Source organism: Pantherophis guttatus, chromosome 4 (assembly GCF_059756535.1).
Source record: "Pantherophis guttatus breed Tessera chromosome 4, ASM5975653v1, whole genome shotgun sequence".
NCBI classification, from domain to species: Eukaryota; Metazoa; Chordata; class Lepidosauria; order Squamata; family Colubridae; genus Pantherophis; species Pantherophis guttatus.
The window spans coordinates 46,638,437-46,653,238 of NC_142066.1; the positions used below are offsets into that span (position 1 = coordinate 46,638,437).

General features: G+C 37.4%; 1 protein-coding gene across 6 annotated transcripts; it reads left to right on the top strand.

The window, feature by feature from the left end:
* The first annotated feature begins 237 nt into the window (after positions 1-237).
* On the top strand, positions 238-13,936 carry CBX1 (chromobox 1). Of its 6 annotated transcripts, none has more exons than XM_087892071.1 (6): positions 332-522; positions 1,816-1,985; positions 7,488-7,658; positions 9,574-9,751; positions 10,827-10,921; positions 12,650-13,936. In XM_087892071.1, exons 3-6 carry the CDS (start codon positions 7,519-7,521, stop codon positions 12,792-12,794), a joined length of 558 nt encoding a protein of 185 aa, XP_087748197.1. In that variant the 5' UTR covers positions 332-522; positions 1,816-1,985; positions 7,488-7,518; the 3' UTR covers positions 12,795-13,936. The 6 variants fall into 6 exon arrangements, with proteins under 6 accessions (XP_034271461.1, XP_087748197.1, XP_034271462.1 ...); XM_034415571.3 differs by having other exon boundaries at positions 1,816-1,939; XM_034415572.3 differs by lacking the exon at positions 332-522 and adding an exon at positions 682-860 and having other exon boundaries at positions 1,816-1,939.
* Positions 13,937-14,802: the final 866 nt, after the last annotated feature.

Below are 14,802 nucleotides of genomic sequence, written 5' to 3' on the forward strand. Positions count from 1 at the left end.
TATAAGATGAAACTATTAAAATTTAAACACTATTAAAAACAAAATCATTACAACAGTGTAATGAAACAAAAATCGGCTCTTTGGGAAAGGTAATACGTTGAACCTGATCAGCCATAGTTGGCTAAAATTCTTTGTTTTCATGAACAAGTCTCGTTTTTCATTCAAAAAAAAAAAAGATCTGTGGACTGATTTAGGTTAAGTCTATGAGCAGGGTAGGAAAAAACAACATCCGGTCCCAGGATGCCGCGGGCTAGGATAGCTTCGAGAGGCTTGAAAAAAAAAGGGGGGCGTAGAGTTGCAGAAGAGCATGCGCATTGGATCTCGGCGGGTTAGAGGGGTTTCAGCGCTCTTTTGTTTGGCGGAGGCGGATCGACCGCGGGAGGCCCTTTTCCCAACCGTTACTCTCTTACTTCCAAAGCAGGCCTGCTTTTTCGACTGCTGCAGCCGAGGCTCCTCTGCTTCTCCGTGCTTGTTTTTAATCTTTACATTTCCACTCGAGGATTCTTGGCGGGGCTAACCAAGGTAAAGAGGGGAGAAGGGAACAGGGTGGAGGGCTCCCAGATAACTCGCGCGCGGTTTATGAGGGTGAAGCGGCCATATTGGGGGTGGGCTGGAAAGGTTTCAAGCGGGGGGGGGGTTTCTGGAGATCTCGAGATCTTGCAGGATTCGCAACGGTCTTCCGCGGACGGGGTGGGGGGGGGGGTGGGGAAGAAACGGAAAGTATAGTATGGGAATTAGGAGTGGGCTGAGATTAGAAACCTAATTTGGCCTTAAGGGGGAAGGACAAGCAACTGATACGCGACTGAGTATGGGGGGCACTTTGCCTGAAGAAGTAGCATAGGCTGAGTAAGGCAGATGCGGTATGTATACGACTGTATTCAGACAGGCCGAATGTACCGTAAAATATAACAGGCGGGTTTTGGGGCGGGGGGGTGGTGGATGGGTGTTGGAGGACTGTACAGGTTATCATTTGTGGGACGTGCTTTTCAGAAAACAAACATTGAATGTGTAATTGGAAATGCTAAATATGTGTGCTTCATATCGGTGAAATGGAAGGGGATATGTAAAAGAGTTAGGGAATGGTGGGGTGGGGAGAAGATGAAAATGTTGGGTTCCAAATAGATACACACCTGATTGGCGGGGGGGGGGGGAAATCCAGTCTTTCTGACTGAGAAAGATGCTCCAAAAGAAAATTAGGGAGTTCTTTGGAGGCTTCTTTTTTTTTTTTTTATTGGAAAGAAATATAAGCAGGGACGGAGTAGATTTGTATCCTCAGGAATCAAGTCAGATTTTTTGACCTTAAGATTGGTGGAAGATAACATGCACACTATGGAGACTTGCATAGCCCCAGACATTCGCAAAAGCTATTGATAGTGAGAAGAATCTGTTCAGTGAATACATGATGTTATTTAGAGCATAGTCAAGCCACTTATTGCTGGTTAGCAAGAAGTCAGTAGATCTTGAAAGAATTGGTGGAAAAAAACCTTCAGGTCTATGCCTTAAAAAATTGATATGCAATTTATTTGTGATGATGGAATATTATTAAAAACACATTTATGAAGCTACACTTAGGATATATTAAGTGTTTGTGATAGGTTATGTTGGAAAATACCAACTTGTATTTTTTTTATTACATTTTTGTCAGGAGTTTGGTTTTATCATACTTTATCATCAGTACAAATCAGGCAAACATGTACTATATTAACTGGCTTAAGGTAACTTGTAATATTCTTACCTGACTTGAGCCTAGGTTTCCCCAGTTCAGGTTTAATACTCTATTCGTTTACCACATTGATGTATGTTTAATGCACCTAGGTATGCAGATCCAAAGAGTTAAACAGACACTGTCAGTGATGCTGATAAGAGCAGTATCTGCAACCCTGCTCAATTGTTTCAGGAGCCCTTCATTGAACACTCAATCATTTTGCTGCTCCTGATAGTAAGTACTTGCTCCTGGGATTTCAGTACTAATTCATGTTCACAAGGTTAGTTTACAGTATAATAAACCATGAAACACTAAATTGCAAATGTAACAGTATGAACTTGAATATAATGTGTTATGGTTAAGAAGGTTGGACAAGAACCAGAGAGACCCAGGTTCAAGTCAACATTCATTGGGTAGATAGTTACTGACCTTGGTCAGGACTTGATAGTTACTGACCTTGATCAGGATGTGAAAATAAAACGGGGTGAGAGTACAAGTAGTCCTCAACTTAAAATCACAATTGAGCCCAAAATTTCCATTGCTAGCAATTAAGTGAGTGGTGTTCCATTTTATAACCTTTTTTGCCACAGTTGTTAAGCTGTAAGTGAATTATGAGTTATTAAGTGAATCATATGGTTAAGTGAATCTGGCTTCCCCCATGAAATTTGCTTGTTGGAAATGAGCCGGGAAAATTACAAATGGTGATTACATGGCAATAAAACTATCATAGTATATGATATCCAGTTACGTTGTTGGTTTGAGCTCCAAGTTTGACAATTTGGTTGCAAACATTTTGTCCCCATTTGAGGAGACATCTTCAGTGCACTTTGGAGTGTGCTTGTCTGGGGGAGCGCTGGCCTTTAAATTCCTTTCTGAGTCCTGGTCTGATTTCAGGTTGTGTGATTGGCTGACTATAGTTGCTAAGTCATAGTCCTTGGTTTTAAGTACCATCCGTGTTATCCAGTACCTAAGTTTTGATCATGTGACCATGGGATGCAGCAATGGTTGTAAGTGTGTAAACTTATCATAAATCGCCATTTTCAATGCCATTGTAATTTCAAACACTCATCAAATAAATGAAATAGTCAAGGATTATCTGTATTATGTGTATCAATTTGAACTACCAAAGAAAAAGTGATATTCACATTCCAGATACACAGGAATTCTATAAATACCTCACTTTGAACTCTGTCAGCCTACAGAAGTTTAATCCAATCCATTAGTTGCTCTCTTGCTTTGTTATGAGTTAATATTTTTTTCCTCTTAACATAGCCAGGTTTCAAATGAAAACTTAGGTTAATATACACATAGTCCATTAGAACTGATATCCTTATGAAAGATTACAGCACTTTTATCTGCAAAAAACAAGCAAGGAAAACAGATCACTCATTATCCAATATAATTGTTTATGGCTTAATAGTATGGACCAAGAACTAGTAACCTATTACCAATATGCAGTATTTAATGCATTTTATGCTTAGAAACTTAATAATTGAAAATGACTTCATTGTTGTATTAACAATAAATATTATGCCCTCTTCACTTTTCTATTTAACTGCCCAGATACTATAACCAGGTCTTGATACATCTGGCAATATTTTTGAGATTGGTGAAAAGAAAATTTTTAGGATAGTAATTAAATGAAAATATGTTTGCATTGAATATCTAATGGGGATTTAATTGTGGTGCAATGTAGGGTGATGAAAGTGAAATTACTAAACGATTTGTAGGGCTCCCCCCGTAATAATAAAAATAAATGAACTCCACATACTGCACATTCTGAAATTTTATGAAGCCTAAGCTTTGTTAAATTGTTATAACCTTGATACAGCAATCATTATTTATTTTGAAAATAAATTGCAAATATTTGACTTAATTATCCATTTTTAGAGTTATTTACATACTTACTTCGATTGTCTTGACGCCTTAAATACAACCTACTTGAACTATACATTTTTGCTTTTGTTCGGTTTCTATTACAGGTAGTCCTCGGCTTGCAGCCATTTTCTTAGTGACCATTCAAAGTTGCAATGGCATTGAAAAGAGTGACTTATGACTGTTTTTCACACATACAACCGCTGCAGCATCTCCTTGGTCATGTGATCAAAATTCAGATGCTTGGCAACTGGTCATATTTATGACAGTTGCCATGTGCCGGGATCATGTGGTCACATTTTGTGAGTCAATAGGAAAGCCAAATTCACTTTACAGCTCTGTAACTAACTTAAAAACTGCAGTGATTCACTTAACTGTGGCAAGAAAGGTCATAAAATGGAAAAGAACTCATTTAACTGTCTCATTTAGCAACATAAATTTTGGGCTCAATTGTGGTCATAAGTCAAGGTCTACCTGTATATGAATAAGGAAATTAATTGCTTTTTCAGTTATGTGTATTGATCAAATAACCTCAATGCATTTTGAGGTATTGGTTTTGGTGGTAAGGAAATTAATTTATTAGAGAATTGTAAGGTAGCAAATGGATATAAAGGAGAAGAGAGATAATAAAACATGTAGAAAGGATAATTTCATAATAAAAGGATATAGTTGAAGCAAAAAAGGGAAATAATTAAAATACTGTTTTTGTAACGCTAAGATGAAATATATTGGGAGGAGGAAGTTTTGCCAACATACATACCCTATGGCAGTGATGGCTAACCTTTTTGCCATTGCGTGCCAGGAGTGGGGGGGGGATCGTGCACACGTGTGCCCATACCCATAATTCTATGTGCTTCACGCATGTGTGCACTCCCACCCTGCTCCTGGCATGCAATGGCCCAGTGGGTCTAGTAGGCCCATTTTTCTCCCCAGGCTCCAGAGCCTTTCTAGGACCTTGGGGAGGGCAAAAACAGCCTTCCACACACCCCCTGGAAGCCCTCCCGTTTGTCAACTTGAAATGGCCCGTTTGTCAACTTGAATCCTCCTTGAGCTTTTCTTCCTCATTCAAGAATCTGGAGGAGGCAGATGAGGAAATGGAAGCTAAGTAAGGAAAAAATATTTTTACATCTTTCTTTCTGTACAATTATGCTCCTTCTGATTAACAGCATTTTTGATTGAAAGGTATGTGGCATATCACTGTTAAAAGAAAGATAAATTTGTTTTTATAAATATAACATGAGTCCTTGAAAAGCGCAATCACATTAGAATAATCAAAGATGAACTAGGAGCCAGGCAGAGAGGAGTGATTAAGCAAGGAACTAGCCTTGAGTCCTTGTGCAACTTCAAGAGATAAACCTGACCCTCCTTGAATTTCATGGAACCATATCTAATTCTTAAGAGAAGTCAGGTAGTCTGGATACATTCTTATACTGGTGAAACATAAACCTGCTAAATTGGGCCCTTCCTGAGTCCAATTTCATTGATTGCGTCTGACAGTGAGAATTTCATAGAATTCCATTTTAAAAAATATCAATACTTAAAGCCAATAAGGAATATATACTTGTTGGAAAAGACAAATAATACTCAAATCTCATCTTGTACAAATTCTTGATTATTAGAATGAATGTAATTGAGCATACAGTTTCAGATTTGAATCAGTTTGTAGTATTTGAAGAGGGGATAAATCAAATGCTTGCCTGCAGTTCCCTGTATTTCACTTAAGAGATATCTTTTTTCCAAGAACTTAATTGTTTTCTAGGATATCCATCTCATTATGCCTTTGGACTATTCTGAGTTTTGGCATCATATAAGACTATTAAAATCTATATAAAATCGTATGTTCTTCCCTTTCCTGTTTGAGGGGGATATGTATATGATAGAAATAGAAATAAGCCTTAATTCAAGGAAATTTGGATTCTCTCAGTTAAATCCATATGCAAGTACTGTAGAAAGTTAATTCTGTTTTCACTTAATTGCCATTAATTTGAATTATTGTATTTTTTGGTGTATAAGATGCACTTCCCCCCCCCCCCCCCAAAAAGTGGGTGGAAATGTCTGTGTATCGTATAGAGCGAATGTTGCCAAACGCCCACCCGCCAGCTTCTGCCTCCCAGCAATTTGCCTCCTTGCAGCAAACAGACTGGTCAGCTTTAGCAAGAGAAGCCAATTGGCGGTTGAATCTGCCTCCCAAAATACCGCCTATCACTTGTTCCAGGCTGTGCGGATCGCCACCACCACCTATTGCCACCTCCGCGTGCCCCATTTTCGGCCCGTTCCAGGTGGCAGGGATAGGCGGCGGCAATCCCCTCCGCCTGGAACAGGCCGAAAATGGGGTGTACAGTAATTCCCACAGCCTGGAACAGCTGATAGGTGGTATTCCTGGAGGCCTATCCAATCAGCTGCTCGCGCTAAATCAGGCTGTACTGAAGCTTACTTTGCTGTTTGTTGCAAGGAGGCAAATTGCTGGGAGGCAGAGGCAGATTTTTTTTTCTTGTTTTCCTCCCCAAAAGCTAGGTGCATCTTATAGTCTGAAAAATACGGTAGTTTTGATGTAGCGCCATAATTTACTTATTTTAATCATGTATATTTTATTCTGCTTTTCAAATAGAAATGCATGAAAGGAACTCTCATACTAAAAAAAAAAAAAAAGACACTGGCTTCAAGTTTACAAATTGAAAAGACCAAGTACAGACAGAAAAAAGATTCGTTGGTGTGCCAAGAATGTTAAGAACCCATATTACACTCAGAATAGCTCAAAACTAGAGCTCCCACCATTTGGAAGCCAGTTTAAGCTTAGTAAAATGTGTTTAGAAATTTCCCTTCCTTCTCAGCCCCTGTTCATAGGCATCTCCCTAGCCAACCATTCTTCATTACAAACTAGACCCTTTTCTAAATCCTAGCTGTGCTTTTGTCTGTTTTTATCAGACCCCAACTGAGACAAGTGTATCCTCCTGCTGTGACATGCTTTGCCTGCAGGAGGCCTTTTCTTTTTCCAGTAGACTGTAATTCTTCATTTCCAGGAGACACAAGCTGTTTAATCTAACTTGCTTGCTGGATGCACTTATGCTGTTCCTACTACTTGATAATGTTATCTTCCTCTGTTCTTATCAAACTATTGTTCTATCATATGTAGAGAACCTGTTGGTTTTTCTGAGAGTAGCAAAAGAGAATGTGATGGCTAATATTTCTTGCTTTAAACATAAAGATTCATTCTGAGAAATTTAAAGTTGAAACATAATGCTCTGTTTCCTGCAGTGTATTCTGTTCTTGGAATAAAAACTTAAGTTGCATAGAACTTGTTATAGTTATCTGTCTGTAACTGCTATCTTAGGTTGCATGTGCCATTCTGGTAAAATCAGATCCCAGAGTTGATCTGGATGTTCTATTAATTAAAAAGACTATGTTATTGAATTGAATCATCACAGATAATGGACATATGAATGCCATTCAGCAAGGCTTGGGTTTGTGTCCTAGTGGTCAGAATCCTGTATTGCAGGCTAACTCTGCCCATAGCCTGGAGTTTGATCCTGAAGGGCTCAAGGTTAATTCAGCTTTTCATCCTTCCGAGGTTGGTAAAATGAGGGCCCAGAATGTTGGGGGTAATATGCTGACATTGTAAACTGCCCAGAGAGTGCTGTAAAGACTGTAGGTGCTAGCTGCTATTGCTATTATGTGGATATTTGTAGACCATAGATATTGATAGGACTTACATATTTCATGTGTATTCTTGTGATTGTATTTCTATCCATGTAAGCATCTTTGGGTTTAATTTTTTCCATTATTGTTTTATGGTTGAACACTGGGTAGAAAAGAATATAGCAACTTCTATTTAGTATTGCTGATGTAGTTCCAAAAGATTTCCAATCAGCATTTTAATTCCTGATGTCTCTTTCATTTTCTGCAACAGCCTCCTTTAAACTGCAAAACTGGCGAGCACAATGGGAAAAAAGCAAAACAAGAAGAAAGTGGAGGAGGTCTTGGAAGAGGAAGAGGAGGAATACGTGGTGGAGAAAGTTCTTGACAGGCGGGTAGTGAAAGGGAAAGTGGAATACCTGCTCAAGTGGAAAGGCTTTTCAGAGTAAGGCTACTTTCCTTTATTTTGTAGTTCTGTTGAAAGGAAAGATCAGCTGACCAGTTTTTCAGACCTTGAATGATGGCTTTTTAAAAATCCAGTTCAACTTTTAAAAAATCTTACCTTGTGGTAATGTACTGTATTTTTCGGAGTATAAGTTTTTTCCCAAATGCCATCACTCTGCTAAACAAATAATTCCCTCAACACTGTCAAACTATTTACTAAGTCTGCACTACTATTAATCTTCTCATCGTTCCCACCACCGATCTCCTTCCACCTATGACTACATGACTGTAATTTTGTTGCTTGTATCATTTGTACCCTACTACTATCATTAAGTGTTGTATCTTATGATTCTTGATGAACGTATCTTTTCTTTTATGTACACTGAGAGCATATGCACCAAGAAAAATTCCTTGTGTGTCCAATCACACTTGGCCAATAAAAAATTCTATTCTATTCTATTCTAAGATGCACATTAGTTTTTGGGGAGGAAAACAAGAAAAACAAATTCTGCCTACCAGCACCCATCAGTATTCATCTGGCTAGCATCCTTGCAGCAAACAGCGTGGTCAGTGTCAGCATGTTATCACAGTCTGATTTAGCACGAGCAACTGATTGGTGGTTGGCTCAGCCTCCTGGAATACTGGCAATCAGGGCTGTGGAGATCGCCAGAGCCCATCACTGCTTCCGCGCATCACGTTTTTGGCCTTCACCTGCTCCGTTTTAGACCTGTTCCAGGCTGCGGGGATTGCCACAGCACATCGCCAATCACTGCATTTTTGGTCTCCATGCGTTGCATTTTTGGCCGGTTCCAGATGGGGATCGGCGGTGGTGGCAATCCCCCCTGCCTGGAACAGGCCAAAAATGCAATGAATGGAGGCCGAAAGGGCATGCGGAGGCCAAAAACATGACACGTGGAGGTGGGTGGGGAGGACTTCGGCAATATTCAGTGTATAAGACACACCATAATTTTCACCCACTTTTAGTGGGGTGGAAGTACGTCTTATACTCCGAAAAGTATGGTACTTCAACTGGTAGATTGAGCTTTAAAATCTATCCCACTGTTTTTTAAAACATTTTATATTTGTTTGTTATCTTAGTTATACCTTTTGGCAGACTTCAGGTAAATGTGACACTTTAGGAAAAGATATGGTAATATGAACTATACATTCCTGCAGGATAACAATATTTAAAAATCAGATGTAGATTGTTTTTCCCCAAAAAGTACTTTCTGATTTGGACAGTTTTTTGCTTACATTTTAGTTAGGTTGGTGACATATGCAGATGTTTCTATATGTTTTTTCAGGGATATATTTACTGTCCCTGCCATACGTTATGCCTTCTCTGAGGGGCACTTGTATACATGGGCTATCCAAAACTGCTTGCCTTCCAAGAGCTTTACCTGAACTATGTATTTATTAGTAATGAGGAAAATGAAAAACTGTTCTGCATTAGTTATTAATGCTCAGAAGCTTGAGCTTGCTATCCGCCCCCCCCCCCGCCCCAAATAATCCGTATTTTAATTCTCACTTCACAAAACCAAGACTCACATAGAATAACAAAACCAGTGAAATCCTGGTATTTTGGTTCTGTTTGTCATTATATATCCTGTGTATATCATGCAACATTCCTTCTGCTTTAGTTCAAATTAAGCCATATTCCCAGGTTTTGTAACTTGCTTATGTATAGGAAAAATTTTTTTATGTACTTGTAAAAATGTCAGCAATTACAACAGATTTCAAATATAAGGCTTATGCAAGCACTATAGATTTAATACTTTTCCATTTATAGAAAGTTGCTCTTAAATTATGCCAAGAATTTTCAGGTCTCATAATCAGTCAAGTATCTTTTTCTGATTATATATGATAGAAATATAAAAACGATAGTTACAAACTTTGGTATTTTGGCTGCATTGCAGTGAAGATAATACATGGGAGCCAGAGGAGAATCTCGATTGTCCTGACCTAATTGCAGAATTCCTGCAATCCCAGAAAACAGCACATGAAACTGACAAGTCAGAGGGAAGCAAGCGCAAGGCTGAGTCAGATTCTGAGGATAGGGGAGAAGAAAGCAGACCAAAGAAAAAAAGAGAAGAGGTAAGGCAGATTCCTTCAACATGTGATCCACTCAAGATTTCTTATGTTAAAGAGACTATTTCTTTATAGTTAAAGAAAAAAAAAGAGATAGACATTTTAAACATTTTAATTCTAGTTTACAGATCAGGTATACAATATACATCTTTGAGATGCATAAATATCTTAAAATAACTTTTGCTGCCTGTAATTTTGAAGAACTTTATTCATTCCCCCAGATTGATTGCTTTATCTTGTTTAATATTCTTTTAGGTACTTAGCATTTTTATTTCAGTTTTTACATCCTTTTGTGGTTTTTTCTGTTTATACTTAGATTTTTCCCCATTCATCCTTGGGAGTGTAGCTAAACTCCCAATTTATAGCTGTAAAACTTTAATTGCAATAAAATGTAGGGTTTTTATCCCATTAATATTTATCTATAACCCATTGTTTCATTAGTGCCTAGAATTTCAAAGAATGCACAATCTCTGGTAGCTGCCATTAAGGAAGAAATCAATTCATAGAAATAACAGCTCAACTTTATTTAATTTTTTTAAAGGTCTGTCCTTAAAATTACATGAGATTAGGGTTCATGAAATCAAACAGTTTTGAGCAATATAAATTCCATAGTTTAATAGTGTATGTGTGTATATATATATATATAATTTTTTTTCTTTTTTTAAATTTGATTTATATGCCGCCTTTCTCCGGAGACTCAGGGCGGCTTACAATGTGTTAAGCAATAGCCTTCATACTTTTGTATATTTATACAAAGTCAGTTTATTGCCCCCATAATCTGGGTCCTCATTTTACCTACCTTAGAAAGGATGGAAGGCTGAGTCAACCTGGTGAGATTTGAACTTGCAGTAATTGCAGGCAGCAGATGTAAGTGGGTGTTAATAATAGTGCTTTAGTCTGCTGAGCCACCAGAGCTCCTAATTCTTAATTTAGGATTCCCTCATTTCTAGAGTATAGCAGAAGCCATTTTCTGGAAGTAATGTCTTGTGTTATCTGATAGGTCCATATTAAATTCAGTGCTTAATCTGTTTGTGCTAAACTCTAAAAGCAGCAATATTAACATTTCTATTTTGCTGTTTAGGCTGAAAAGCCTCGAGGGTTTGCAAGAGGGTTTGAGCCAGAACGGATTATTGGTGCCACAGATTCCAGTGGGGAGCTCATGTTCCTAATGAAATGGTAAATTAGTTCTTTAGTTTTTGAAGCTCTCATTGCACATCTTCAAATAGAAATATGTATAAATGTTGAGGAAATGCTGTGATGTAATGTCAGACTGTAGATCAGGAAGAATAAATTCAAGCTAAAAGCTAAATCCCAGCAAGACAGTGGCTATAAGTTTGGAAGCAATCTGATTCCATCTCTGGTTCTGGATAAGGCCATACTCACTTTACCAAAATTAGTCCCCTCTGTTTGGATTATTGCCATGCACTTCCATCTGGACTGCCTTTGAGAAGGCAGTTTATCTGATCCAAAAAGAAGCAGAATAACAGCTCAAGTTATTCTAGCAGGCCCATGTAATCACCACCATCTGATTAGTTTCAAGGTACAAATTGTCACTTTATACTTCAGAGTTTTAAAACTATGGGGCTATCTGTTCCTAATGATGTCCACCTGCCCAGTTAGATCAGGAAGATAGGCTTCCTCCTGGATTTCCTCTTTTTTTTTTTTTTTTTAAAAAAATGTTATTTATTGTGACATATGTTCTGAGAGGCAGGTCTTTTCCATTGCTCCTCCCCCCCATTTGACTTGCCCTAACATTACTGAGATTTTTATTATTGTAATCTTGTTTGCCCCTGGCAGAATCTAAGCTCTTGAGTTGGTTGACAATTGGAATGGCATATAAACTTATCTGCCTCTATGCTGTCCTGAATTAGTTTGTTTGTTTAGCATTAAAATTAGGTGCATAGTCTGTGGATGGTACTATTTTTTTTGTGTACTTTATCTATACAAGTAGTCCTCGACTATCAGTCATTCATTTAATGACTGTTCAAAGTGGTTGAAAAAAGTGACTTATGATCGGTTCCCACTTTTATGATTGGTTCTCACATTGCAGCATCCCCATGGTCACACGATCAATATTTTGGGACTTGGCAACTAGCATGTATAAATGACAATTGCATTTATCAGGAGTGATGTGATCACCATTTGCGACCTTCCCAATTGGCTTTTGACAAGCAAAGTCAATGGGAGAAGCCAGATTCACTTAATGACCACAATTCACTTAATAACTGCAGTAATTAGCTTAACAACCATGGCAAAAATGAGGTATTTAGTTTTGGTTTCCAGAAAAATTGCCCATTGGGGAAAATGGATTTGCTTAATAACTGTGTTTGCCTAATGACCACCATTAAAAAAAAGAGTTGTAAGTTTGAATCTAGTCACATGATATCTTAATTTACGACCTCAACTATTTAACAACTTTAATTCCAGGCTCAATTGTGGCCATAAGTCAAGAACTACTTGTACAGTTTCTAGCATCTCATTGATAGCCACACTGAAAACCCAATAAAAGTCCAAATAATCTTTACTTTTGCAATCTGAGGGTCACAATTTACTTCTGTGGTCTAAAAAGACAGTTACAGCTGCACATATCTTGCCCATCAGAGGTTGAAGTATGATGTCATAATGTTGTTGCACTTTAATGGGATGCTCATCGATCCCTACAATTATACAATATCCAGTGAGTTATCTTTTAAATTAGAGGGGGGAAATAAAAATGGTTGTACTTGCTGCCAGAAAACATTGACATTGATATGTTACAACTTTAGACAATACATTGCATCGATTATCATTTAGATGACAGGGCATGATGACCATCTATATTTTAAAAAAGGATTTTAACACGAATAGATCTTTATCATTCCCAGTGATATTAAATGTTAAACTTTTTTTCTCTTGATTATATAGGAAAAACTCAGATGAAGCTGATCTGGTTCCTGCCAAGGAAGCTAACATCAAGTGTCCACAAGTGGTCATCTCATTTTATGAGGAAAGGCTCACATGGCACTCTTATCCCTCAGAGGACGATGATAAGAAGGATGACAAGAATTAATCTGCTTGTCCTTCTGTCCTCATCCCTCCTTTGGCTGACTTTTGTATTAAAATACCAGACTGTGGGTTTGAACATAAGGGAGAAGTGAAGAAGCTCTTGGCTGAGGAGGATGCCCTCTGTAGAAACAGGACAAGATTTCTCCCTATGACAGTGTGTTTATGTTTATATATATATGTATATGTATAAAACATATATATTCATATAACATATATATTCATAATCTGTCACCTTGATTGGAAGAATGAAGGCCACCAACAGAAACAGCAAGTGGAGGTGGCATGTTCCCTAAAGATCACCTGAAATTTGCAGCCTTTTTCTCAAATAGTGTTAACTGCCTTTTTAGCATGTATGTGTAGGTTTCATGCCTTTTTTGGATATTATTTGTGTATTGTTGGGGTGGGAAGTGTAGGTATGTTCCAACTGACTTGAGACAAAGAGTGGTTCACAGTATTCTATAGCCAGAGTCATTTTTTTAAAAAAACAAAACAAAACTGCATCTTACTGCAATTAAATTAAGTTACTCTTAATTGAGTAAGATTACTCGATTTTGAAATGCTGGAGCAAAAATGTCTTAAATGTTAAAATTAACAGTTGAGACTGCTAATACAAGAATTATCATTGCATCTAAAATTAGAAAAGATGAAAATTTAGACCCTGTAGTTGATCTGGCAACACCTTGTTCTAAATAAGTTTTCTTGTATGCATCTTTCTAATTTCTTTTCCCACAAAATTACTATTTTTTAACTTTCCTGTATGTATGTGAACTTGAGAATCTAAATGAGTGGCGTCGAGAAGAAATCAAAAGAAAAACTTTCTACAGCACAAATAAGTTACAGAATATTCTGTAAACATTTTCTGTCAGACTTGGGCATTAATTATTACTTTCTTTGTCTTGCCCAGCAATTTCAATTTTAATAAGACTTCTGTTTTTACAAAGGACATAATTTTACCAATGACTTTGCTCAATTCCTAGTAAGCCACCAACTCCTTCACAGAGCAGTATGTACGTAGAATTGTATTGTACAAATCTTTTTTAAGATACAGCATGTGTAGGCTTCTGTGAAAATGTCTAAAACTTAAGTGTTTGGTTTTAACTTCATAATGACCTGTCTTTTTGTCTTAATAAAATTTTAGATTTATAATCCTGATCTTTCTTTTTCTTTTCCCTCTAGGCAAGGTCTTCCTTGCAAATATTACATAATGGGACATGACTCTAGAATTTAGGGGAAACATACATGGCTTTAAATTTGTTCATGACATTGTAAAGTATACATCATGTAGACAATTATGTCCTGTTACTATAGTAAGATATGGAGTGACAAAATATCCTGTTTAGTGTACTACAAATGGCACATCTTAAACATCTTAAAGCTAAGACATTTAAGCCATTTCTCATCCTTGCTTCTAATTAGTTAAGTAGTATCCTGTTTCCCTGAAAATAAGACCCAACTGGAAAATAAACCCTAGCATTTTTCAGGATGCTCGTAATGTAAGCTCTATCCCAAAAATAAGCCTGTTAAGATTGCCAGTCAGATGGGACACATTTAGCACTATGTGTGAAGGTTCCAACAGATGCCATAATTAACATGTTTCCCTGAAAATAAGACCTAACTGGAAAATAAGCCCTAATGCATCTTTTGGAGCAAAAGTTAATATAAGACCTGGTCTTATTTTGGGGACATGGGTAGCTATATTACCCATGTATATAACTAATATGTGAGTGTTGTAATGCCCTTCTGGTTTTTTTTACTTTTTTATTAATTTACATTACCTTTTATTTTAATTACTAGCTTCTGCATTTTCTCTGGAGAAAACTAAGACTCTTACACACAGCTTAATATGCTACTTATAACCACCACCTCCTCTATGAGCTAGAAAGCTAGTAAACAAGCAAGGAAAAACCATAATCTTAAAGCATTAGTAAGATTTCTTTTTGTATCTTTTTTTCTTAAATGGCAGTAGAGAAATCAGAGCCTGCCCAAGTCCTGGGGGATTTGCAAATTTGTAT